The following is a 25,224-nucleotide window of genomic DNA, read 5'->3' on the forward strand; positions in this document are numbered from 1 at the left end:
CAGAAATTTTCAAGGATCATCATGAACTATCCAGACTTGACTCAATTCAGTCGGCAATTGCCCTGCTCTCTCATACTATCAGTATTTTCCTCTTTTGGGAATCGCTGCAATCATCACATAAGCCTGATGCAATAGCACCCAAATTAAAACATTCCTCAGTGCCTTATCCCCTCTGATTGTTACTCTATTTCTTTAGTTTCATTTGTAGAAAAAAAACTCACTTTAGCAGTAATCTGTAAGTCACTGTCTCAGCTTCCTGTTTTCCCCATTGAACTTGCCATAACAGATGTCCAAACCCTGCACTCTATGGAATAAAAGCATTACAGTGAGAGCATTGCACACCATGTTGCCATATCCACAGGCAACTCAAACCTTCACTGTGCGTGGCCTTCAGTGTTTTTTAGAGATCACCCTTTCATCCTTTAAGAAACCGTGCTTGACTTCCAGAACACTCCCCCTCACCCCTTTATAGGCTCTGTAAAACGCACTGGCACCCTTAATCCTCAAGACTTTTATACTCACCAGATACTTAAATGTCTTTCACCCTCATTTTCTTTGAATATATGATATATTAGAGATGTTTTTAGACATGCTATATAAAATAGCAGCTTCCCCCATTAGTGTTTTGGCATTTACTTTGCTTTTTTCTTCATAGCATTTATTACCTGACATATTATTATTTATCTAAAGGTGTAACTGCTCTGAGGTGGTTAGATTCAGTGGCGCAGAATGGCTCAACGACAGATCTCTGGTGTCATTAGCATATTGATCAGCATCCTCATGAGGGGTTTTGGTTCTTTCATGGTAGATTGAATGATGTTATTCTAGGAATGTAATGTGTGCACATAGCATTCAAAATGGAAATAATTGCAACACTTTCCTTCTGGGTACTTCTTTTTAAGATGGGAGAGAATGTTTCCCTCATGTCTTTGGCCAGAAAAAGACCGCTAATCCAGTCAGAAACAAGAGGAAAATTAATCAAGATCACCTCCTGGGAGTGGAGAGACTTAGCATTTCCTAAAGCACTTGCCACTTTATAAGCAAAGCCAGGATTCTGTTAGCAAGAGATTTGAAGGGAGGCTGGGGAGATGGCTCAGCGGTACAGAACTTGTCTATCATGTGGAAGGTCCTTTGTTTGATCACCACCTCACCACTGGAAAAAAAAGGGTAAGGGACAACGACTGTTGGGTGGACAATTTAAAGGTACCTTCAATACCTGTGATTGATCGTAACCCCATTTTGGTGATCATCTCTTGTCTAAATAGACAAAGATGTGATTGCCAGAGCTCACGTTCTTGTATGGCTCATCAAAGTAGGTCTTTTACCATCCTTGCTGTTTACCTCTGTATTTAATTATATTGGTTAATTAATTTGGATTTATTGATTGGGTTCATCTGTAAGTGGTTGATTATTTGTTTCTAAATAGCCAACTCCATTAAATAAACAAAACAGTTTCTGATTGTGCAATTTGGACTGGTCTTACCTGGATGGATCTTTGCTTGTCCTACCTAGGATGACTCAAGTGGCTGCAGTCTTGATAGAGACCTCCAGTATGGGCCACAGTCTTCATATGACCTTTTAAGGAGACTTGACCAGGCTTCTTCACAGGCTGAAAAAGTGGCATATGAAAAGGGTGAGCCTCAAATACAAGAGTGCTTAAGTTTCTCCTTGTTACACACCGTGATGTTGCATTGATTAGAACAAGTCATATGGCAAAGCCCAGAGTCATTCTGAGAGAGTGCTATATACAAATACCAGTAGGCTGGATACACTAGGAATGATTACATAACAGGTAACTCCCAGAGTTTAACCAATGGAGGTGCGAGTAGGGGAATCATTAGGGAAACTCGAAAAAGCCATTCTTACTACGGCCCTTCCAGGGGGAGAACTACCAGTGCTCCTGAGATCCACACCATGTTGGAACTTAGGACGCTGGGAAACCAAGCAACCAGCCTGCCTCCCTGCTAAGCAATAGTGAACCTACTGGTGCATAGCCTAGAGTCAAACATGCCACTTTCCTTACCCCTCTTCTCCTGTCCCTCCATTAGCAAATGGAGAGCAGAAATCTGAGCATTTCCTGGGAGGTTGACCTTAGCAAATAAGGGGGATTTCCCTCTACCATCTCTTTGACGGCAAATATTTGTATTAATGTTTTGCTCTATTCTGATTAATGGTACTGCTCTATTCAATATTCTTTGATAAGTTCTATAATGTTCTATATTTCATTTTATTTTGATATACATGATTGAAGGAACAACTATTGTAAAGATAATGAAATATACTGTGATACCTATTACTGTTATCCCGGTAACCTGCTGTGAAGTTCTGTACCAGTTTCACTATACGGTCTCAGTTGGCTTTATTCTGTTTTGTTCTGTTGTATTTTACTACTTTCAAAATAAAATTTAAAAAAAGAGCCATTCATTTCAGGAACATTTTACAACTTCAGTAAGTTATGTCTAGGTGAAATACAAAAATGGAAAGTTTTCTCTTTATTTAAGTGCCAGGGATTGAACTCAAAGCTTTGCATATGCTAAGAATATATTGTTAAAAATGACAGTATTAACTCTGCAGAATGAAATTCTTGTTATGTGTAATTCATTTTATATATATAATTAATCAAATATATATAATCAGAGAGGGTCTCACTCTGCAGCTGGCTGGCCTTGAGCTCACTATGTAGCTGAGGCTGGCCTTGAACTTGCATCCATTCTCCTGCCTCGGTCTCCCAAATGCTGGGATTACAGGCTTGTGCCACTCACACTGGGCCAGTTGTATATTTTAAAAATAAATAATTGAAAACTAAACTTGGGTAGAGTATAAATGTTTCACATAATAGTTAATTCATAACCAGGATAATAATGAAGCATTTTTGTAGATATTTTTCTTACACAAAAGCAATGAAGCCCTTTTCTGATTTATTCTCTATCCACTGGCTTTATTTTTATCATAGGTTGTAAAAACAGTTACACTGTCTTAAAAAAATAACCAGAAAATTGTCTTCAAGTTGTTAATTACCTTAATTACTTTGTCACATATCTCCTTTTCTTTCCGGACTAAAGAGAAAGGAGTAAGCGGCTTCCATTTGTTCTTTTCTCGAGCGCATCCCTCTAGTGGCTGTACGCACTGAAATGTACATTTAGCCATCACAGAAAAGGAAATATTTTTGGTGAATTTTATTTTTTCTTATGACATGTTTAATCCAGGTCCTGTCCTGGCAGACTTGCTCTGCCCACGTTTGTTACATAGTCAGCAAATCACTCCATCTCTCTCGGCCTGAATATAAAGAATGACCTTTCCTCTCGTCTCGTGGTCTCTCCTGCCACCTTATGCTTTGCTCCTCTCTTCCCACTTCCCTTGTTTAGTACGACTCTCTTTAAAATTACTGTACTCTTCATATCGATCAAGATAAAGCAGCCGAAAGATCTGAAGGTCCTATGTTTTCATCATTAGTGCTAGGATTAAAAACCACACGATTAGCAAGGCGTGCAGTCCCAGGGCCCGGGAGGCAGAGGAAGGAGCATCAGGAGTTCAGGCCCTGCACAGACTACACAGGAAGACTCTGTCTCAAAACAACAACAAAGTCAAAGCAAAAACCAACCACGCAAGGAAAAGTAACCCATTCATGTGACTATAGCCTGAGATTTGGGCTTTGGAAGAGATAAAAGTATTGCTTTCATATTCTATGATGAGAATTTACCTTTTCTATTGTCTTGGTTACTTTTCTGTATTTGCTGGGACAAAACATCTGACACTCAAAATGAAGGAAGAGGGGCTGGGGATTTAGCTCAGCGGCATAAGCACCTGCCTTGCAAGCAGGCGGTTGTGAGTTCGATCCCCGATACTGATTAAAAGTTTAAAAAAAAAATGAAGGAAGGAAAGGTTTATTTCTCAGTGTTTGGAGGTTTCAGTCCTAGTCAGCGGCTCCAAGGCAGGGTGGCGCTGCACTCAGGCACACATCAAGGCAGCAGCCGGAGCAAAAGGGCACAGCAAACCTCTTCTACTGACTAATACTGTACACTGCGCCCGACCTGGGGTGTAGCCCTCACAAAATCTCCTTGCCCTCCTTTCTACGGGATGAGGATGTCTACAAAGTAAGAACCCTGGCTCCCTGCTGATGCTCTCAGTTAAACACAGTGTATCAACTATAGCATCTCCCTACCAAAGCATTTTGCATTTGCTGCTTTTCCTCCAGAAATTTAGAAGACTTTCCTGTTTAAGATTAGAAATGAATAATCCCTCAATTATGAGAAGGTAGACGTTATGTGAATAGTTTAATTTCCTTTACTAGGCAGCTATAAAATACAACTAAACCTTAGGGTCAGTTGGCACTGCCCAGAACTTAGATCACAGAACGCAAACCTGTGAATGCATACTAGTGTTGTCTAAGTTTCACAGGACACCTTTACTTAAAAAAAACAAAAAAACAAAAAAAACCAAAACTTGTCAGTTTTCTAGAAAATGGCTTCTATTTGGTTCTTACTTTCCAAATATTTGGGGTAAAATAAAATCAACTATATCTATATCTCAATTCAAAACATTTATTTTTTTATAAATGTTCCAAGTGTAAAAATCAACATATATTACAAAAAGTCAGGTCAGGGGCGGGGGTCTAGTGGCACACACCTTGATCCCAGCACCCTGGAGGCTGAGGGCAGGGGATCACTGTGGGTTTGAGGCCAGCCTGCGCCACATAGTAAGTTCATAGGCCAGCGTCACCTGCAGTGAGAACTTGTCTCAAAAAACAAAACAAAACAAAACAAAACAAAACAAACGTCAGTTCATTGATAACACCCATCAAAGCCGAAAGCTCCCAAAGAAACAAAACAACATCTTTCATTTACTAGTAGGATGACTCGGAAATTGCTGTCAGCTGTGAGCAATGACAATGTCCCCTCCCTGCTCCAAATTAATGGTTTAAAGGCCCATCACAGCATTTATTTCCAGCTAGAGGAAGTCCAGATGTAAGTGATCCAGGTTAGTATGGCGGTTCTACTAAGTCATCTGGAATCCCGCTGTCTTCTTTCTTTTTGTCTGTGCATACTCAGAGCAAAGGTTCTAGATCAGGATGACTTAACTGACGGAGATGGCTTTGCAGCCCCAATCATCCCATCTGCATTTCGGCCCTGAAGAAAGACTAAAAGGGCCTGAACTGTCTCCTGAGTCTCACCCAACACCCCTGCTTACATCACATTAATCAGAATTTACATAACCATACATAGTAGGCAGCTGACAGAAGGAGACAGTTGCAGTACTAAGACAAAAATGAATTGAATTGTGCTTTCTCTCTCTCTCTTTCTTTGGCACCAGAATCTGTGAGGCCCCTTCAACTATAAACAGGAATATCTGCGCTTGCAGCTCCTTGCTTTCCCTATTTCTAAATCAGAAAGTGACTTCCCCAGCCTTCTTGTCTCATCCAGCTCATAACAGTGTGGCCTTGACCTGAAGTTACAGGCCACGGTGCAGGGCTTGGTTTGGAAGTAACACGGAAAAGCAAACACCCCCATGGATCCATTCTGTGAGGCCACAGCAAAACCAGCAAACTTTCTCAGGCCTCAGCAGTCAAAATCCACACTCGGAGCTGACAGTAGGACTTGTGGTGCCTGTGTCCTAAGCAGCGGCTGTGGTGTAAACAGTGGGGCTTCTGGTTTAACTTAGGCAGTTTTTGTGGAGGAGTAGACTGCAAGCCACATTTTACGGCATTTGCAAAAAATCAGAACCAATTAATCTCCTTTTCTACTTCAACTATTCTGTCATTGGTTTTTGGTGTTTGTGCCTGTATTGTTTATTATTGCTGCCATAACAAAGTACCACAAACTGAATGGCTTAAACCAAAGGAATGCATTGTCTCCCAGATCTGGAGGCCAGAATCCAAAATCAAGCTGTTAGCACAACTGGTTTTCTCTAAAGTCTTCTCTCCTTGGTTTGAAATGGCTGTAATCATGTTCACTTTACATTCTCCCCATGGCATGTATTCAAATTTCCACTTCTTATGAAGATACCAGTCTTATTGCTTTAGAGCCTTTACTAATTGATTCCCTCTTGATCTTATTTTCGAAAAAAGCCTTATTGTGAGGTACTGATCATTAGAGCTTATGTATGTGAATTTTTCAGGACACATTTAAGCCTATAACAGCATCTGAGAACTCTCACTGATGCAGGCATTATTTTGGGACATCAAGTTAGAGTCACCTTGTCCCCAGATTCACTGACAGCTCAGAACACTCTTCCCTCTCTCCTCCGGCCTTCACATGTAAGTTCAAGGCAAAAGGAGCACGGGAAATGCAGAATAACTTCACAAACTTTTTAAAAAAAGATATTTGTATTAGTCAGTGCTTGCTAGACTCAGATGTAGAAGCATGTGAGATATCTGTCTGTGTGCTGGAGGCCTGAAGGATCCAGTGAGGGGTTCATATCAGTGTCCTGTACAAGTCTGTATCAGAAACACAAAGGATCAGTGATGAGAGACAGAAGGATTTGGGCTGGAAAGGCCCAAGAGCTGCTGCCGAACGCTAAAGTGTCTGTACAAAAGGCTGAAGCATCTGGGCCAGAAAGCTGAGGGGTCTGCACTAAAAGCCAGGAGATGACATCCAAAATGAAGATGAGCGTTGAAGCTCCCCTGAGGAAAGAAACAAAGCTCCTTGAAGAAAATCTGCCAAAATTGTTCAAAAGAAAAGCAACTGCAACAAAGCTCCTTCAGGAAGATCGGCTGAGATCTTTCCTTCTCGGGCTCTTTGTACATCATTCCAACAACCATTCCATTCAAGTTATGTTCCCACTAAAGCTGACAATTAGTCAACTAAGTACAAATAAAATGAATTTAGGCTATTTATATTTAGCCTAAACGCAGGCTATGTTGGTGGTTCAATGCCACAGTATATTAGGCTTTCTATTAGAATACAATCAAGAGAAAATATATGTATAATAATGCAAAGAGATTGTTGTGACCTGTGTCTAGCTGTCCCTCCAAAGCCGCATGTGCTCATCGGTAGAGCTTTTCAGAGGTGGCTGAATCTAGAGTGTGTAAATATGGAATGTGCGTGTATGATAACTAAATTAGTTCACTGATTGGTTTAGCATTGTTCTGAGTGTGGGAAGCCCAAACCTCAGTGTGTGTGGCACCAACCAACAGGCTTGTGCCTGGTTGGAATATAAAAGGAAAAGTGGAAGGTAGTTGTGCTGCTTTTTGCCTGCCCTGTATGGACAGTTTCTCCTCTGCCGTACCCCTCCACTGTGTTGCCCTGCCTTGGAGCCAGCTGACTATGGGTGGAAACCTCTACAATCAACTTCTACAAACAACACTCAACACTTCGGGTGCTGAATATTTTGTCTTAGCAGTAAAAAGTAACTAAGAGAGAGAGCTATAATATAGGTAGGCTTACGGGATCAGATGCAGGGTGAATCCACAATGGCCATCTATGTTCCTTAGAGCCAGAGGACTTAGTAACTTCTCAGCTCAAGAAGATGAAAGCCACAGAACAAAAGGGATCAAGGACTAGCACTAGTTCTTCATTGGAAGGGTGAAGACACTGGAGGCTGATATCCCAAAGAACTGGCCAGACAAATTCCCTTTACTCTCCCTTTTATATTTCAGCCAGGCTGTAAGGCTATATGTTACTGCCATCCACAATCAAAGTGGTCCCCTCCCCACCAACTTGCTGGTACACATGCCATCATCTCCACGGACCCATCCGGAACGGCACTTTACTAATCTCCTAGACAGTTTTTCATCCAGTCAAATGGACTCATCATGATTAGCAGCTTTTATTGTGGAAACTTATACACACCAAGGCTGTGGTACAATGTCACTACAGCTGAGAAGATTCAGACAACCATTTAAGATTGTAGACTCAGAACATTCTTTCTGGTTCATTTCTAGTAGCCCTTCTTAAAAGATCACAGAACTATGCTGGGGATACACAGCTCAGTGATACAGTGCCTGATTAGCAAATTCAAGGTTGTGTGTTTGATTCCCAGTACAAAAAAAAAAAAAAAAAAAAGTCACAGAACTAGTGAACTTTTTCGTTTTTCTCTCAGATTTGAGTAAAACATTACAACATATTCATACTTGCTGCCAGTTCCACACCTCTTCTCTATTTTTAAAAAACCTTATCTCTAAGTAACCTTTTATTTTACTTTGATGAATATAAACACAGAGAGACTAATGCAATGAACCCATATACTGAACCCATATGCTGATTACTTACATTAGATAATTATCAAATTATGGCCCATTTATTTCATCCATTTGGTTCTCAATTGAGGGGCTGATTTTGACCCCTTGCAACATTTAACAGTGTCTGGTGTCACGATGGGAAGGGATATAATGTACACCTAGAGGGTAGAGTCAGGGATGCTAATAAATGCAAGCTAACGGCAGGACAGCTCCACAATCAAATATCCAGCCTAAAATGTCAGTATGCTGGGATTGAAAAATCTTGATCTATATTTGTGTCTACTGTCCTTCCACCTGAGAATTGTTTGGAGCCAACCCCAGACATCATATTTCAACTATAGGTATTTCAGCATTTATAAAAATAAAGACCAAAAAACCAGAACTATAGTACAATTGTTGCACTTGAGGTTAACATTATTTTCTAATATTATTATATATGTAGCCAGTGTTCCACTGATATTAAGGAGGAATTTGTGTGACTTAGTCTTGAAAATCACACACCATCATCACTTCTATCCCATTCCAAGTAAGTCATTAAATCATGGCCACATTCAAGGTTCTGTTTTTTGCGTAGAAGCTTGAGATAGATAGGTAGAGAGGAATTTGTGTGTAGTTTAGGTTTAGGATACCCCTGAACTCACAATAGTCCAGGCTGGCTTCGAACTCCCAGTGAGCTTCCTGCCTCATTCTCCTGTATGTTGGGATTACAGGAGTAAGCCACCACACCTGGCTTGTGGATATGCATTTAAACTATCAAATTCTTTAAGTCTCTCTAAACCTAATGATTTCCTCTCCCTTTTATTTCCCTACCCCCATGTGACTGTTAGTTAAAAATAAAAATTGACTTTCCTAAACAACCAATAGGTCACAGATGAAGTTAAAGAAGAAATTAAGTAATATCTATAACAAAAAGAGAATGCAGATATAATATACAGGAATTTATGGAATGTAATGAAAGTAGTCCCAAGAGGGAAACTTATAGCAGTGAATTCTCACATCAGGAAAACAGAAGAGCACAAATAAATGACCTAATGTTGCATCTCAAGCTTCTAGAAATAAGAGTAGACAAGCCCAAAGCCCATGCAAGGAAGGAAATTATAAAGATCAGAGCATAAATTAATGAAGTGGAGACTAAGAAAAATAACACAAAGAATGAATGAATCAAAGAGTTGGTTCTTTGAAAGAATAAATAAAATTAATAAATCTTTAGCCAACCTTATCAAAAAAAGGAAAGAAAAGACTTAAAAGGCATCGAGGAATGAAAAGGGTAAAATCAGTGCAGATCCTGTGGAAACGCAGAAGATCATCAATACTTACTGCAAAAGTTTTTGCTCTCATAGGATGGAAAGCAGAGAAAAAATGGACTGATTCCTAGATATGTATGAATTACCAAATCAAGAAGATATAAAAATTCTGAATAACACATTATCAGTTAATGATATTGAAAATTTAATTGAAAACTTACCAATGAAGAAAAGCCCAGGTCCTGATGCATTCAATGCTGAATTTTACAAGACATTTAGAGAAGATTTAACACCAATACTCCTCAAACACTTTGATGAAATTGAAAGGGAAAAAATACTCCCTAATTTATTCCTGGAGGCAAGTATTACTCTTAGAAGATCCAATGAAATAGAAAACTACAGGCCAATCTCCCTAATGAACACATGCAAAAATCCTCAGTGAAATGCTAGTAAACAGAATGTAGTAAATCATCAAGAAGATAATACAACATGACCAAGTAGAATTCATCCCAGGAATGCAGGGAATGTTCAACACACACAAATCAATAAATGAAATATACCATATAAACAGAGCTAAAGTAAAAAGTCACATGATCATCTCAATAGTTGCAGAAAAAGCTTTTGACAAAGTCCAGTGCTTTCATAATAAAAAAAATAACCATACAGAAAATTAGAATAGGTGATCTTTACCTTAGTCTGATAAAAGCCATCTGTGACAAACCAACAGCCAACATCATACTAAATGATCAAAAACTGGAAACCTTTATACTAAAATCAAGAACAAGACAAAGATATCCACTATCATCTTCTTCAATATAGATCGGGAAACTTTAGCTAGAGCAATTAGCTAAGAAAAAGAAATAAAATCAATAAGGATAGAAAGGAAGAAGTAAAATTATCATGATTTAAAGATGACATAATACTCTGCATAGAAGATCTTAAAAACCCCACAAAACACTCCTACAATTAATAATCAAATTCAGTAGCCTAGCTGGATACAAAGTCAACACTCAAAAAATTAATAGCATTCCTGTACATGAACAATGAAGTCACTGAGAGAAAAATTAAAGAAACCACATCCTTCACAATAGCATCCAAAAAATGAAATACTTAGTAATTAATCTAATAAAGAAAGAAAAAGATCAATACAATGAGAATTACACTGGCCTATAAAAGGAAATTGAGGAAGATATCAGAAAATGGAAAGATATCCCTTGTTCATGGATTGGAACTACCAACATAGTAAAAATGGCCATATCCTCAAAACTGTTATACAGATTTAATACAATCTCAATGAAAGTACTATTAACATACCTCACAGATCTAGAGAAAACATTCCTAAAATTCATCTGGAAACAGAAGAAACCTAGGATAACAAAAGCGATTCTGGGCAACAAAGAAGAATGTGGAGGATCTTTCTCCAATATTTACTAGGACACTCTAAGCAAGCATCTTAACCTCTCTGAACAGTAGCCTGTTTTGTGCTGGGCATTTAAAAAGTTATAAAAATGTATGTATGCTCAGAGAATGAAAGAAAAGTTACTCGGAATATGGGCAAGTAATTTGAATAGGTATTTTCCCCAAGAAGCCATACTAATGGCGAGAAGCATACAAATAGAGCTTTGCACATTAGTCACTTAATTTCCAGGGAAATACAAATGAAGATTTCAGTGTTTTACCCCTTCATCTCTGCCAGGATGGCTATAATAAAAATGCAAGTGGTAAGAACTGGATGCAGAGAAACCAGAACTCTCACGCACTAATGATGGGGATGCCAAACGGTGTTCCTAACATCAGGTATGGGAAATTTAATTCCCAAAGTCACTAGGTAACAGACTTGGCGGTAAAGATTTTTGGGCGCTAATTAAGATTAGATGAGACTATGAAGGTAGGGGTTCCATGATGTAGCTGTGCTTTAAAAGGAGAGGAAGAAAGATCTGGCTGTGGCGCTCCTTCTGTTTTGTCATGCTATGCACTATGCCTACTTGGGACTCTGCAAAGAGTCCCCACCAGTAAAGGACCTCACTAGATGCAACCACTTGACCTTGAACTTCCCAGCTTCCAGAATGATGAGCCTAAATTAACTGCTTTTCCTTATTAATCACCCAGCTTCAGGCATTCTGTTCCCCAACAGGGGATGGACTAGGACAAACCTTGAAAACATGCTAAAATGGGCTGGGGGTTTAGCTCAGCGGCATAAGTGCCTGCCTTGCAAGTAGGCAGTCGTGAGTTCGATCCCTGGTACCGATAAAAAGGAAAAAGACAAAAAAAAATAAAAAATAAAAAAAAAAGAAAACATGCTAAATGAAATAGTCCCATCATAAAAGATCACAAATTGTACAATTCCAATTATGCAAAATGTCCAGAATAAGTAAATGTTTAAAGACAAGATTTACATTGGTGATTGACTAGAACTGAGCAAGATACAGTGACAGCTACTGGGTGTGGGTTTTCTTCAGGAGAGAGGAATTAAAATATGCTAAAATTAAATTATGCTGATTATATGCATGTCCTTGTAAATATAATAAATATCAAGTTATATACCTCAAATGGATGCATTGCATGCATGGGAATTAAATATCAACAGAATTCTTTAAAAATATATATGTATATGTGCATAATAATTCATTCTTGATAACTTTGCCTAGGTTTTATTTCAGGGTTATGTATGTGTTTGGAAGATTATCTGAATGTGAATGCCTGCTTTAAGGTGAAAGCTATATAAAGTCCTAACATGATTTCAGGAAGCTAAACATATTATCATATATCCATAGGCACAAATAACATGACCAAGAACAACATGTGTGATCAGAGTGGCCACGGGAGCACATACACACTATCAGTGACTTTATTAATCATTATTTGGAGTTTGATTCTTAGTTGATATAGTTGGAAATTTTTATTGTTTTCTTTTTCCTGTGGCCATCTGATGAACTTCATCATGCACAGATTGTCCCAAGGGCTACAGAGCTGTCTGCCTGTTTGGTTGCCTGTTATTACGCACCAGCTTCCTAAAAGTTTGTCATGTGTGTCCTGAACACAGATTTATAAGTCCTTCTATTATGAAGTGGAGTCTCCTGGAGAGAGAAGCAGTTCTTAAGTCTTGTACAAAATTGAAAGTGAGCAACTATCTCATTGCTAGCTTGACTCTGGCATCTCAACTCTCTGTCACATAGTCATGCCCGTCCTCCAGTCCCCTTTGTAGAGGTAGCACACAGCTTCCCACCACATTGAAATTGGGGTGGGACCTCTGAATTCTGTGGTCAGTTTGGTCCCTGAGTGACTTTGGCAGCCTGTTTGAGTATGAATTTATTACACAAGCTACCCTTAATTCAGATTCTCACAAAGTCCTTTATACTAATGTATTGAAAAGCTTTCAAGGATAGCTTAATTGGAAACATTTTTATCAAGGACAATGCTATAAACAATGCTATAAGAAGTCTCCTTTCTGTGCTGCCCTAAGACACAAAAGTATCCCCTCCGAGGGAGAAACCCACGTTTCTAGAAGGCTTTGACAACCTAGGAAACTAGTGGAGAGACCAGGCCCTCTTCCCTCGTTCTTTTTTCCAGCCTTCACCTGTCCTTCCTGCCTTGTTTTTCCTCGGGGGCTAAAAGAGCCTGTCATTGTTTTCTACTTAGATTACTGTCCGGGCTGCAGCTCCAAGCTGATTTTCAGCTTTTGAAAGGCTCTGTCATCTCAGCCCCAAAGCCGGCAGCACCCCTTGGGCAGAGATTTACTAGCGGGCTGTATGAATCTCTGCAGGCGCGCACACAGTCTGGATGTGCACGGGATTATCATTATGCTTGTATTTTAGCGTAGTGTATGTACTTCACAAGCGCATCAGGAAACTTTTTCATGGACTTATTTGAGCATGAAGTTTTTAACATACGAAAGATATTTTTGTTTTCGGGTTTCTTCTGAAGCTCCCCTTCTGTTTCAAGTTGCAGGTTGTGCTTACTACTGCTCCAGGAGGGGCACTGTCCCTCTGGTGGGGGTAGGATCACAGATAGAAAGAAATAAAGACGGGCTCTTGGAGGGAAAGAAAAAAAAGGGGGGGGGTCGTCTGGGAATCTCAATAACATCTTTATTTCGCCTTTTTAACTCTCCGCCTTTCTGATTAAAGAGTTCAGACCTGCTGCCCCGCCCGCATTCAATTATGCTCGGCATCTTTTCTCAGAAGCTGTCAACTGCATTTGCTGAACCATTAGTCCGGTCCTTTCCGTTTTGCTTTTCTTTCCTCAGTTTCTCCCGCGATCTGTAGAACTCTCCCTGGAGGAGGAGCGTCCAGCGGGTGGAAGTCTGAGCACAAAGCAACCTGAGAATTTCAGCCCCTCTCTGCATATGCTGCTAAGTGCTTTAATCCCAATTAGGGGCGGCTGACACACGGTCCTATTCATTCTCATCAGCTCTTGAATACATTTGCCTAGAAATGAACTTCACAAATAGAGGCGCTCCTAAATGTGCCCAACAGCAAGGAAAATCGAATTGAGCGCGGGCTCATTCGGCAGAGGCCCGCGAGGCGCGCTGAATGTGGCGGTGCCCCAGACATTGCAATTCAGCAACACGCTCGCTGACTTTTCTTTGCGCCATGTCAACCGAAAGAGCCAAGAAATATGTTGGGGAACTGCGGTTAAAAGGCAACTCGAGACGGACTCTGAATACTTTTATTGAGCCGTTTCCAAAGGAGGACTTAAAAAACAACAACAACAAAAAGCACCACAACCCCACCAGCAGTGTCCGGGCTGTGTCCTTGGCTGCGAGTTTGCAGCCTCCGGCCGGCCGCCGCGCATGCACTGGCCGCGTAATTAAGCGGGAAGCGCCCCGTCCTGCCGCGTCATCTGGTGGCGTTCCCAGAGCCCGCGCCGCCGCCCCATTCAGGCCGGGCCTCAGCGTCCACCCGCGCCCGGGGGCGGCGCAGCTGGTCAGCGCTGACCCGGCCTCCCGGCCGCCGCTCACGCGCTCCAGGGCGCGTCCGGGCCAGTCCGGCTCCCCGGCTCCCCGCCTCCGCCAGCCTGCGGCTCCCTCCATCCGGGGCGCGGCGGGCGGCGGTGTTCTCTGGTGACTGCGCAACCCCGCATCCAAAGGGGAGGCCAGCGGGGGCAGCGCCGGGGTCTCCCCGGGAACCGAGGTCCAGAGTCTCCGCGCGGCGGAGAAGGGCAGCCCCGGAGGGCAGGAGCCGCCGACGTGGGAACCAGAGTCCTCTCCGGGCTCCTTCCGCAGGCGGACCGGGCAGGGCGCACGTGCTGGGCGCGCGGCATCTCCAGCCGGGACGGGGACAGCGACTCAGGGCTGCGGCGGCCACTGAGGCAGCGGGCTCGGAAAGCCGCCGGGGTGCCTGAGCTCGCTGCACTGGATTCCGCGGCGGGCCAGCGCTCCGGAGCGTCCGCGCCTCACCGGGGCGACCTGTCGCCGAGGACCGGAGCCTTGCGGGGTTCCGCGGTGAGGAGCAGGACCGAGACTCCTCGGTTAGGAGGGATTTCGCTTAAACAGGGGCTCTGGACACCCATTTTAAGTCGATAAAAAAGCCGGGTGGAATGTTTTGATTAAGTTTCAACATTGTCTTTGAATAAGGCTGAGACCATGTAATTAATGTGTCTTTTTAATAAGGGACAATGCGGCCGTTCAAGCTATTTAATTTCATTTAATTTTCCATCCCATTTGCTGCACAGCCCGCTTTTACTTTTTAACACCCAGCCTTTCACGGCCCATCTTGCTCCACTGGGCACATTAGGTTGGTTTCACCCTTGCTTTTTAGGGGAGGAAAAATAAAAGAAAATGTGTTCCTTTCCTCCTTTGTGGACAATTTATTTCACTTGGGGAACTTCAACTCTGAGCTACAAGACAGAATAAAACTCCAAGAGCTGGTGTGAATGCCTCTGGCGCAGGCTCTTTCTTCTTTCAGAGCTGGGAACCAGCCACAATTGGCTATATTAATAAATAACTTTCCTCACAGTCGGCCTTTACATGGTCCTATTGATAAAATTGTTCGCGTGTCGTTCACGCTTTTTCACTCATTAAGGAAGGCCAGGGAGGTGCCCCAAACCCAGGCCCTGCGCTCCCCCCCTTCCCACTCTAGTGCTGGTAATTTAAACTGGGAGTCATCCTGGAGTCGCCAGGCCAGAGGTTAGAGGGACATGTTCATGGCTTAAATTTATTGCCCTGGACTCTGCGGAGTGGCTTCCTCTCCTCCTCCCCTCCGCTGGCTTTTGCCATTCATAGGCCTTGGGATCAAAGGCTCCTTCTTCTCTCCCTAGGGTAGCCTAGGAGGCTGCAGAAGAGCTGTTGGGAAGTTAAGAAGAAAACTCAGTGGCAGCTCCCTCCGAAAGTGGTGCTGCCCAGGGACTGGTTGTATAAGCACAGAGCCCAGAAAGGTGGCCGCTGAGACCTAGGCAGGGATATTCTGTGTCCTAGCAGTTGTGTCCACATAGGTAGTGGATTTGGCCCCAAGTCTGCCTCACCACGTGTCCCTACATGGTCAGACTTGATACTTGAGGCCTTTGACCTGGCCTAGATTCTCAGATGCCTCCAACCCAAATGCTTTGGAGCACTCAAGATGCTACAGGTGCTGTAGGACACCTTCAACAAACACAGACTAAGGTGAGCAGTGAAGAGGGAGCCCTATGACTGTCAGCAGCCAACAGTCCCATTTTATAGATTAGGAGACTAAGGCTCTGAAGTAATTCACTGAAATCTTGAGTTGGCAACACATAGACTGAATGATTCTGGAATTTCCTGCCTCCAACATGGTGAACACGTTTCAAATCAGCAGTCATCAGCTTCTTTCAAGCCCTCCCTTAGACAAACTGTGAAGTTACAGATGTCACCTGTGTCTTGCCTTGTGGTTAACCAGAATCACTCTGAAGGCGAAACAACAGCATCCTCCTTCCACACTCCTAAAAACGCAGTGTGTGCCGCTGGGGGAATGTTCCTCTGCCCTTTATATCTTTTCTGACCCCAGGTGGGAAACCTATCAGTAATCACACCTCTCCAGGAACTGTATGGGTGTCCAGGGCCAGCTGCTCAGGGTCTAGGGAAAGGCTCCCAGTACTAGCAGTGCACAGTAAATCCCAGCGTACCTGTCACAAATATCTGATGATCTCCATCACCTAGGCATTATTTTATGTCAATAAATGTTTACATACAGATAGAAGCTTAACTCTAAAGTACATGTCCTGTTAGCTCATCAACTGTGTTCTTTTCCAAAGCCTTTGAAAGACAGGGTGCTTTCTTGTTTTTAAAATAAGCAAAGTTCAGTTGCTTGGTTCTAGGAAACGATTTTGTTCCCACTTGAAACTTAAAAGCAAAATTATTGATCAGCCTATGGGGGATTCGTGATTAATAACCTGGCAAAGAACTACCTCTTGTGCTCTCCAGCGCATTGATGGTGCAGGATCCCTTGTGAACCTTTGGCACTGGGGCCACTTCCTCTTCTCCAGAGAAAGTGCGGACCTTAGAGTGTACCGGTGTAACCGCGCCACAACCTCGAACTGGTCTGGAGGTTTCAGAGTTTGGGGCGAAACAGAGCATTAGGAACAATTAAGTCGGTTCTAAACAGACACTGGCCTGAGCCCAGTGCCCTGAAATGGTAATATGGTCGTTATTTAAAAAGTGTAGGTATTTTCTGGTGTCTTCCCATCAAGTACCTGCCTAATTTCTGTATGGCACACGCCAGAAATCAATAGAAGTTAACAAGTCCTCCAAACAGTACCCATCTCTTTGTTTAATCTCCTTTACAATAAAGCCAAGGGGAGAGAATTAAAAATCTTTGAAGTAGCCCAAGGCTCAAAGGAATCAGCCAAGTAGACCTAAAGTAGTCACTTATTTCCCAAAACTGGTTTGTCGGCGAACAATAAAAAGAAGTAAAATTTATGGAGAAATTATACAGTGGATTTGTCACTTAAAATATCGTAACTGTCTTGAGGACAATACCCCATGCTGAGGATTAATGGTCCCGCCGGACCTTTGATTCACCAGCGCCTTTTCTTCGCCCTTGACAAATTGGATTTTTAGGAATGGGAAGGTCGCCTGGACCATTGTGTGCTAGCCATTCAGAGGCCTTGATTATGCAGGGGGCTGAGGGAACCACTCCATGTGACCCTCTCGGGTGGGACTGTGCAGCTGCTTCGCGGCGCAACTCTCTCACCAAACTCTGCGCCCTCGCGCTCGCGGTGCCAAAAGGCGCCCGCCCTGATTGAAAAGGCGCAGGGCATGCCCGCCCGCGTCACTCCGCAGGCGGAGGACGCACGTCGGGGCGCGGCTCCGGCCCGTTGAGGCTCTGGCTCTGACACTCGCGCCTTGCCCAGGACTCCGCGAGCCCCAGCGCCTGCCAGGCGGCGACCGCGACAATGCAGGGAGCTGCCCGCGCTCCGGCCGCCAGCGTGAGTGCCGACTGCTGCATCCCGGCCGGCTTGCGCCTGGGGCCGGTGCCCGGCACCTTCAAGCTGGGCAAGTACCTGTCAGACCGCAGAGAGCCCGGGCCCAAGAAAAAGGTACTGGCCATTCGGATCTCCGCCCCAGCCGGTCACCTCTCCTCGCCCGGACCCAGGACGCAGCGGGGAGGGAGGGGAGGAAAGGGTGATTGCGCTTTTTACCTGCTAACCCTGCCCCGTGGAGGGGATTCTGATTTTTCCTGGCAACTTTCATTAACTGAGAGCTGGGCCTTGGGCTGGTGGAGCGGTAAGAGCAAACAGTGCTGCCCCGGCTTGCTGTGCCAGGCCACGGGGACTGGCGGTTTCCCCAGAGCTCTGGGGCGCTCCTGCTGCTTTACCCGCCCTTGTCCCTCTAGGCTCACGCATCCTTCCTGCCGGGGTTCCGGTCGTCGAGCACTTTTCTTCCCGTCTATGTATTAGAGGCTTCAATTTGTCTTTAAATAAGTTTAATCCCATTTTTTTCCGAAAAGATCATCTGTGGGAGGTTCTCCGTTTCTGAAATCTCCTCAGGTTTATCTTTTCACCGATTTACTTGCGGGTTTGGAGTGAATGAAAACGGGGTGGTGGCTCTAAAACAGGTTCAAAGAACGGGGGTACCCACCCGCGTAGGGCACGGGGTCACTACGCCTGAAGCTCGGCCTCTGAGGTACCAGGTCCCAACCCTGGGGTAAGCTCGGATTCCCTGCTGAGCTTTACCGACCAGAGGGGATTCAAAGGCTCTTGGGGGGCATCCAAGCACACAGCGAAGAGAAATGAAGGCAGAATTCTGGAGGAAGGAGGACTTGGCTTGGATGCCACCTGAAGCTTTCTAGTTGGAATCGGCCCCAAAGTCCAGTATCCGAGCTGTGAGACTGGCGTCTCGCTCCTCTTGGGTCAACCCTCTTGCCCCACATCCTGGTCTAACCGCTTGAAACGCCTCCGGCAAGCTAGCTTGTAGAAGATTTCTTTGGATGCTCTTCGTTCCCAGACTCGCATTGCTGGGCTGAGCTGCACTTAGCTGCTGTCCCGTGAGAACGGGGAGACGTGAGAAATGAGAGGACGAAGGACGCTGCCTGGCCCCCGAACGTGGCAGCGCTGCTTTCGGAACTGCAAATGGGAGAGGTGGGGTGGAGGGGAGGAAATGTCTTGGTGCAAGATGTGTCCAGGTGCTCAGGGAGGATGCCTTCATCCTGCTGTCTGCCGCCAAGATGGTCGTGCTGGTGAAGTTGTTGTGTTAGCCTGCCACCCTCTTTCTCCATTCTCCAAGCTAAAGACCCAAGAAATTTATTATCCTGTTCCCTGCAGCTTCTTACGTCTGTCCCAAGCCTTTTCTTGGATTGGGTGGGGTGGGGGTAAACTTTCCCTCCTGGGTGTGAGCGTGATCATGGTGCAGGAGAGAACTGGCCACTGTTTGTGTTTGCAGGTGCGCATGGTGAGAGGGGAGCTGGTGGACGAGTCGGGGGACTCCCCTCTGGAGTGGATAGGGTTAATCCGCGCAGCCAGGAGTCCCCAGGAACAGACCCTGGAAGCTATTGCAGACTTACCTGGAGGACAGGTACAATAGGTGCTCCCCCATCTCCACTCCTGCCAATTCTATCTGGGGGGGGGCCAACAATATTAAGAGAAAAGCGCTTTAGTTACAGGTCTCATGTAAATGTTCCCAGGACTCTATAAGATAGATGCTACTGTAGTGTTTTCCCCTTTGCAGAATGAAGGAAGTAAGGTTCAGAGAGATACTGTAACTTCTCCAGGGCCAGGCAACATCATCAGAGTTGGGATTTGAATCTTTTTCAGTTGCATTTTGACCAATAACTCAGGAAATGACCGAGAGTTTTCCTATTGCTTGTGTCCCAGATCTTCTATCGAGCATTACGAGATGTCCAGCCAGGGGAGGAGCTGACCGTGTGGTATTCCAACTCCTTGGCTCAGTGGTTTGACATACCAACAACTGCGACTCCCACGCATGATGAGAAAGGTACAGGCACTGATGAGGCCTCCAGGCCAGCATGGGTGGGCCAGAGTCCCAACCTCCTCCTGCCTTGGGGCCCTGGAGGGGGATGTCCCCAAACTTGAGGGGTTTTTCTTTCCATTTGTGTAAAACTGAATTCATGCTCCCTTCTTGGGCACGGAGAACACCATAGCTGTTCTCTTAAAATGAACAGTAATAACTGGTTAAAAAAGTGACAGTAGCAATCCTTGCTCATGATGGCAGGGGATAGTTACTCTTTATGGGCACCATAGTCTAGTCTTTTCTTATCACATATGAACTTACTCAGTTCAGAAATAAAGGGGCCTTAAAATTTGTTACAGTAATTACATGAGTTCCAGAGAACACAACTCAAATCTCAAATACTTTTACAAGATAGAAAAGTGTTTCCTCACTGGTTTTTGAGAACAGCAATGAATTGTTACAGCATTTAGAGACATTGTGGTATACTGCTGGACAGCTGGCAGGTAATAGCACTTATTCATTTCTCCCTTCTTTCTTCAATCAAATCTGGGACGTGTCCCAGTTTTTTCCCCTCAGGTTTATTTAATTCCTTCCAAAACCCAGAGTGGATTTGTGCAAATTAGGATGCAGCAACTAAAGAGACAAAGATTGTCAAACCTTCACTAGAACACTAAAAACACTTCTCATGGAAAGAATCCTCAGAGGTACTAAAATATCAAGATCTCCAGCCTGAGTCTGCTTTTTCAGATACAAAGCTTCCATAGTTTTTTTCCTTGCCAATTGCTTTAGTTTATCTGTAATTTCTTCTAAAGGCCCACTTATCATTTAGAATCACCACAATGAACGCTGTAAAATATTTCAACATGATCTTTTCAGGAACTGCTGCTCAATTTTATCCTTTAGAAAAAGTACAAAGACATTAATAAACATATGGGAATTAAGAAATACTTCATGACTAAGACAGAATGAAGTTTATTCAGAGTGGTGAATCACTTCACTTCAAAATGTATCTGTCCTCTGTAAATTAATTCTATTTGTGAAGATTTGAATGTACAATATTCATGAAAATTATCCTCATGTAGTTTGCTCTTCGGGTGACATTATCAAATTCTCTTGTCAACTTCTAGTAAAAGCAAAATGTAAGAGCCTCATTTTGGTGAGCTCTCAAATCTGCCAGTACTGAACAGTTTGGAGGGCAACTGGCCTTCAGGGCCTGCCATTTCTATCCACAACCCCTTTCCTTGCACTCCCAAATACTACAAAAGCAACTTTGAGCAGTGGCTCTTACGTTTTTATTTCAGCCAACTGATTTTGTAAACATGGTATGGCAACATGAAAAAACAACCGCTGTATTCCTTTGGGAAAAGTATAGATTATTTTGAATCTGACATTTCTTTCTTAGAGATGCTTTACATCTTATTTTATTTTGTACATGAAGGAAAGAAAACAAAGTCATTAATGAAGTGTGTTTCCTACAGTTGGCATGATTTGGACCTTAGTTCACAGAATATGTTAACTAGGGTGAACCAAAAGAGACACACTTTCAGGAAACAAGCATTTTTGCTTAAATCTCAGATAGAGGAAGAAATTAGATAGTTTCTAGTCTTCCAGTACTGGCTAAATTGAATGGATTTCCATTTTATTGTAAGATTAAGAACATTAGTACCCCATTGTTATAAGAACAAAGATCACTAGGCTTTACATGGGCTGAGTCATTGTAGGAAAGATTCTAGAAACTATTTAAAAAGAGCTGATGAGAAGGAGGTTCTAAATTTAAGAGGAGGGATGTTAAGATATTAAACCAACATAGTTACAAGGCAAATCCACAGATTGCTTCTTTCTTTCAATGTGTGTTTTTCATAAATGTTCACTAAGAAATAGTAGGAATATTGAAATAGCTTTATCTCAGTCTTCTATAAACAATTGGTTTCACAGGCAAGTCTTCTCCTCTCCTTCTTTTCTTCCAGCTTTCTCTTGGTCTTTGTTGGAACAAAGTGCTTGCTCCCCTAACTTCTATCTGTGTTATTTAGAGTAGCTACTTGCTTTATGCATATACATATACATGAAGGGGAGAGGATCTTGATTTCTCCTATTATTATTTCTGTAGCAATGTTTTAAAAGTTTGAACTGCTTGTATATAAAGAGGGAGGACTTTGCCTTTCCATTGAATTGGAAATGACTGACCTATAGCTTGGATACTTTCTGGTGGATCAACTAGCTTCTTTCTCATGGGTGTCCTTTCCCTCAGTATTATCAATCAACCATATTTAAAAATAGCCCTAGTAACAAGATAACTTCTCTATATGCAGAAACAGACATGACCTTTTAAAGTGAAAATTAATTTTTACCATCCGATCAGAACCTGTTTCTCAGATGTGTTCACAGACTCTGGTAAAATAAAAACAATGCTAATAATACAATACACTCAAGCAAAGATTTGAAGGTGTGATTTGACATCAAACATCTGTGTAGTATCTGATACAGAATTCTGAACTTATTAAAAGCTGAGTATCCATTTCTAGATTTTATTTTACATATATGAACATTTATGCAATAAAACACAAGCTAATAAATCTTCTCTAAGGATTTACTAAGCTTGGGTTTGCACAGTGATGGAGGAGTTAATGAACTACCACGTGGGACAGCTGAGGAGCTATGCAACATCACCCTTAGAACATCAGCATCCTTTCCAGAATTTTTCTCCCTTCAAATTAAATAGGGTTAAAGAGGAAATAAAGATACAAATAATTTTGAAGAATAGCAAATCATAGTCCCTATGTGGTCCTTCAATTGGTCACGCTCCAGGAAAACCTCAGGCAAAGTGTTTAAGGCTTGGAGGGGGTAGAGAGGGTGGGCAGTGGACACAAAAGACATTGTTCTATGAAAAGGAATGATTACATATGGCCCATACATACAGGATATTGTCTCGCCTGGTAATGAGGCACTCACGACTATTAGATTGGCCTTTGTTCAGTTTATCCAAACTCCTTGACATACGCCACCTATTCTGCAAAGGCCAACAGATGGGCCCAGGCACAGCGCAGCTTCAACACTTGATTTAAAGCAACAGCTGCTCTCTACTCTTGCCCGGCTAGCTTGCCTGAGCACAGCTCTTCCAGAGTTTGCTCAGACAGCCTGGAGAAAGTATTCCACGGAAGGCCCAGATCACAGCTCTTGGCCTCTCTGAATTCTTAGAGAATAGAGCAAGTGACAAGGGCTAGCCACTTGGGACTTTTCGCGGGTCTTGATACAGTGGAGTAACAAGCTCACTTACTGGTCCACTCCAAGAATTTATACTCCCTAGACTCATACCGCAGGTGGAAACCTGAGCTTCTTTTTGGGTGCCCTGGTACTTTCTCTCTTGCTCCTCAGCCTCTTACAGGGTCGCTTTCTCGCTGTTTTCTTGCCCAGGGGAGGAGCGCTACATTTGCTGGTACTGCTGGAGGACGTTTAGATACCCCAACAGCCTGAAGGCGCACCTGCGTTTCCACTGCGTGCTCAGCGGCGGCGGCGGCCGCGCCTTCCTGCACCACGAGCACGCGGTCGGCCACGGCACCGCCCAGGCTGCCGCGGAGGGCTTCGGCCTCTCCCCCAAGCCCACCGGGCCAGATTTCGCCGCGCCCGCACAGGCGGGCCCTCTGAGGCCCCACACGCTGGCCCCGCAGGCTCCCGCGGCCTGCGGCGCCCGGGAGGGCATCAAGCGCGAGGCGCCCTCCGCAGCCTCGGCCTGCTCGCCGCCCCCGGCCAAGTGGGGGCCGCCTAAGAAGGGCAGGGAGCCGCAGGACCGCGTGCTGGACGCGAGCGGGGCAGCCCGAGCGCACGGCCCCGTGGTGGGCGTCGTGGCGGGCTCCCCGGCGGGCGGCGGCGGCCTGGCCTTCTACCCCGGGGTGCGTTCGGCTTTCAGACCCGCGGGCTTGGGCAGGGCGGCGGCGGGCCTGCACGGCGACCCCTGCCGGGAGGAGGCCGGCGGCAAGCAGGGCAGGCTCCCGGGCGGGGGCCGGGCGGGCGGGCGCGCCGGGGCTGGGGAGAGCCCCGCGGCGGGCGGCGCGGGCCCGCTGCACCAGCACGCGCACCACCACCTCCACCACCACGCCAAGTGCCTGCTGGCCGCCGCCCCGCCGCCGCCGCCCCCGCCGGGCCTGGCCTGCTCCGCGGCCGCGCGCGGCTTCCCGCCGCTCCCGGGCGCCCCCGAGGAGGCGTCCGCCTTCAGACACGTGCAGCGCGGCCCGCCGGCGGCCTCCGGCCTGCAGGGAGCGCGCCTCGCCCCGCCGGGCCCCGCGCCCGGCCTGCCGCTGCCGCTGGAGCGCTGCGCCCTGCCGCCGCCTCTGGACGCGGGCGCGCTCAAGGGCTGCCCGGGGGGCGCCGAGTGCGGCCACCTGCCCGCCGTCCTGCCCGCCTTCACCGTCTACAGCGGCGAGGTGCTGTACGGCCCGCCCGCCGCGGCCGCCTACTACCCGCTCAAGCTGCACCTCGGGGGGCTGCTCAGGTACCCCGAGTCGCTCTCCTACTTGAGCGGGGCCGCGGCCGCGCTGGGCCCCGCGGAGCTGGGCTCCCTGGCCGGCATCGACCGCGAGCTCGCCGTGCACACCCAGCAGCTGTCCGAGATGGCCCTGGCCGGGAAGGGCCGCGGCCGCCTGGACTCCGGGGCGCTGGCCCCCGCCGCCGTCACGGCTGGCGGCCCCGGGGGCGGGGGCGGGGGCGGCGGCCCGAGCAAGCCCCGGACCGGCCACCTGTGCCTCTACTGCGGCAAGCTGTACTCCCGCAAGTACGGGCTCAAGATCCACATGCGGACGCACACGGGCTACAAGCCGCTCAAGTGCAAGGTGTGCCTGCGGCCCTTCGGCGACCCCAGCAACCTCAACAAGCACATCCGCCTGCACGCCGAGGGCAACACGCCCTACCGCTGCGAGTTCTGCGGGAAGGTGCTGGTGCGCCGCCGGGACCTGGAGCGCCACGTCAAGTCCCGGCACCCCGGCCAGGGCCTGCGGGCCAAGGCGGACGCCCAGCCGGGCTACGCCCCGGAGCCCAGGGACTCCAAGAGCGACAACAGCGACGTGGACGTCTGCTTCACCGACGACCCGAGCGACGCGGAGGTCGGCGGCGGCGATCGCGACCTGTGAGCGGGCGGCCTGCAGAGGAGGGGCCGGCGCAGGGTGCGAGGCCTGGGCGGGGAACAGCACACCTGCTGGCCAGGCCTGAGCTTCAGCAGGGTGCAGAGACAGCTCCAAGGAGTTCGTCCACCAGGGCGGCTGGGGGTGGGTCCAGGCCCCCAGGAGGCCTTGGGTGTCTCTCCCAGCTCGCAGAACCAAACCGAACCGCCCGAGGAGGCTCTTCTCTACGATTTCAAATCACATTAATACCAACATCACACTGCCCTCGAGGGCCCCGACTTTAACTGCCATCTATTTTTTAATTGTACTTTTCTGTGAAGGAAATTGTGCCTT

The 25,224-nt window shown here is 45.7% G+C and overlaps 1 protein-coding gene across 1 annotated transcript; it reads left to right on the plus strand.

Annotated features, from left to right (window-relative positions):
- Window positions 1-17,598: 17,598 nt before the first annotated feature.
- On the plus strand, window positions 17,599-25,018 carry Prdm13 (PR/SET domain 13). Its single transcript, XM_023564073.2, has 4 exons — window positions 17,599-17,910; window positions 19,253-19,384; window positions 19,684-19,804; window positions 23,192-25,018. The coding sequence occupies exons 1-4, from the start codon at window positions 17,767-17,769 to the stop codon at window positions 24,898-24,900; spliced, it is 2,106 nt and encodes a 701-aa protein (XP_023419841.2). The 5' UTR covers window positions 17,599-17,766; the 3' UTR covers window positions 24,901-25,018.
- The last annotated feature ends 206 nt before the right edge of the window (window positions 25,019-25,224 follow it).

The sequence above is a fragment of the Cavia porcellus genome, unplaced genomic scaffold (genome assembly GCF_034190915.1).
Source record: "Cavia porcellus strain 051 isolate PalLab524CR breed Dunkin Hartley unplaced genomic scaffold, mCavPor4.1 scaffold_22, whole genome shotgun sequence".
In the NCBI taxonomy this organism is placed as follows: Eukaryota; Metazoa; Chordata; class Mammalia; order Rodentia; family Caviidae; genus Cavia; species Cavia porcellus.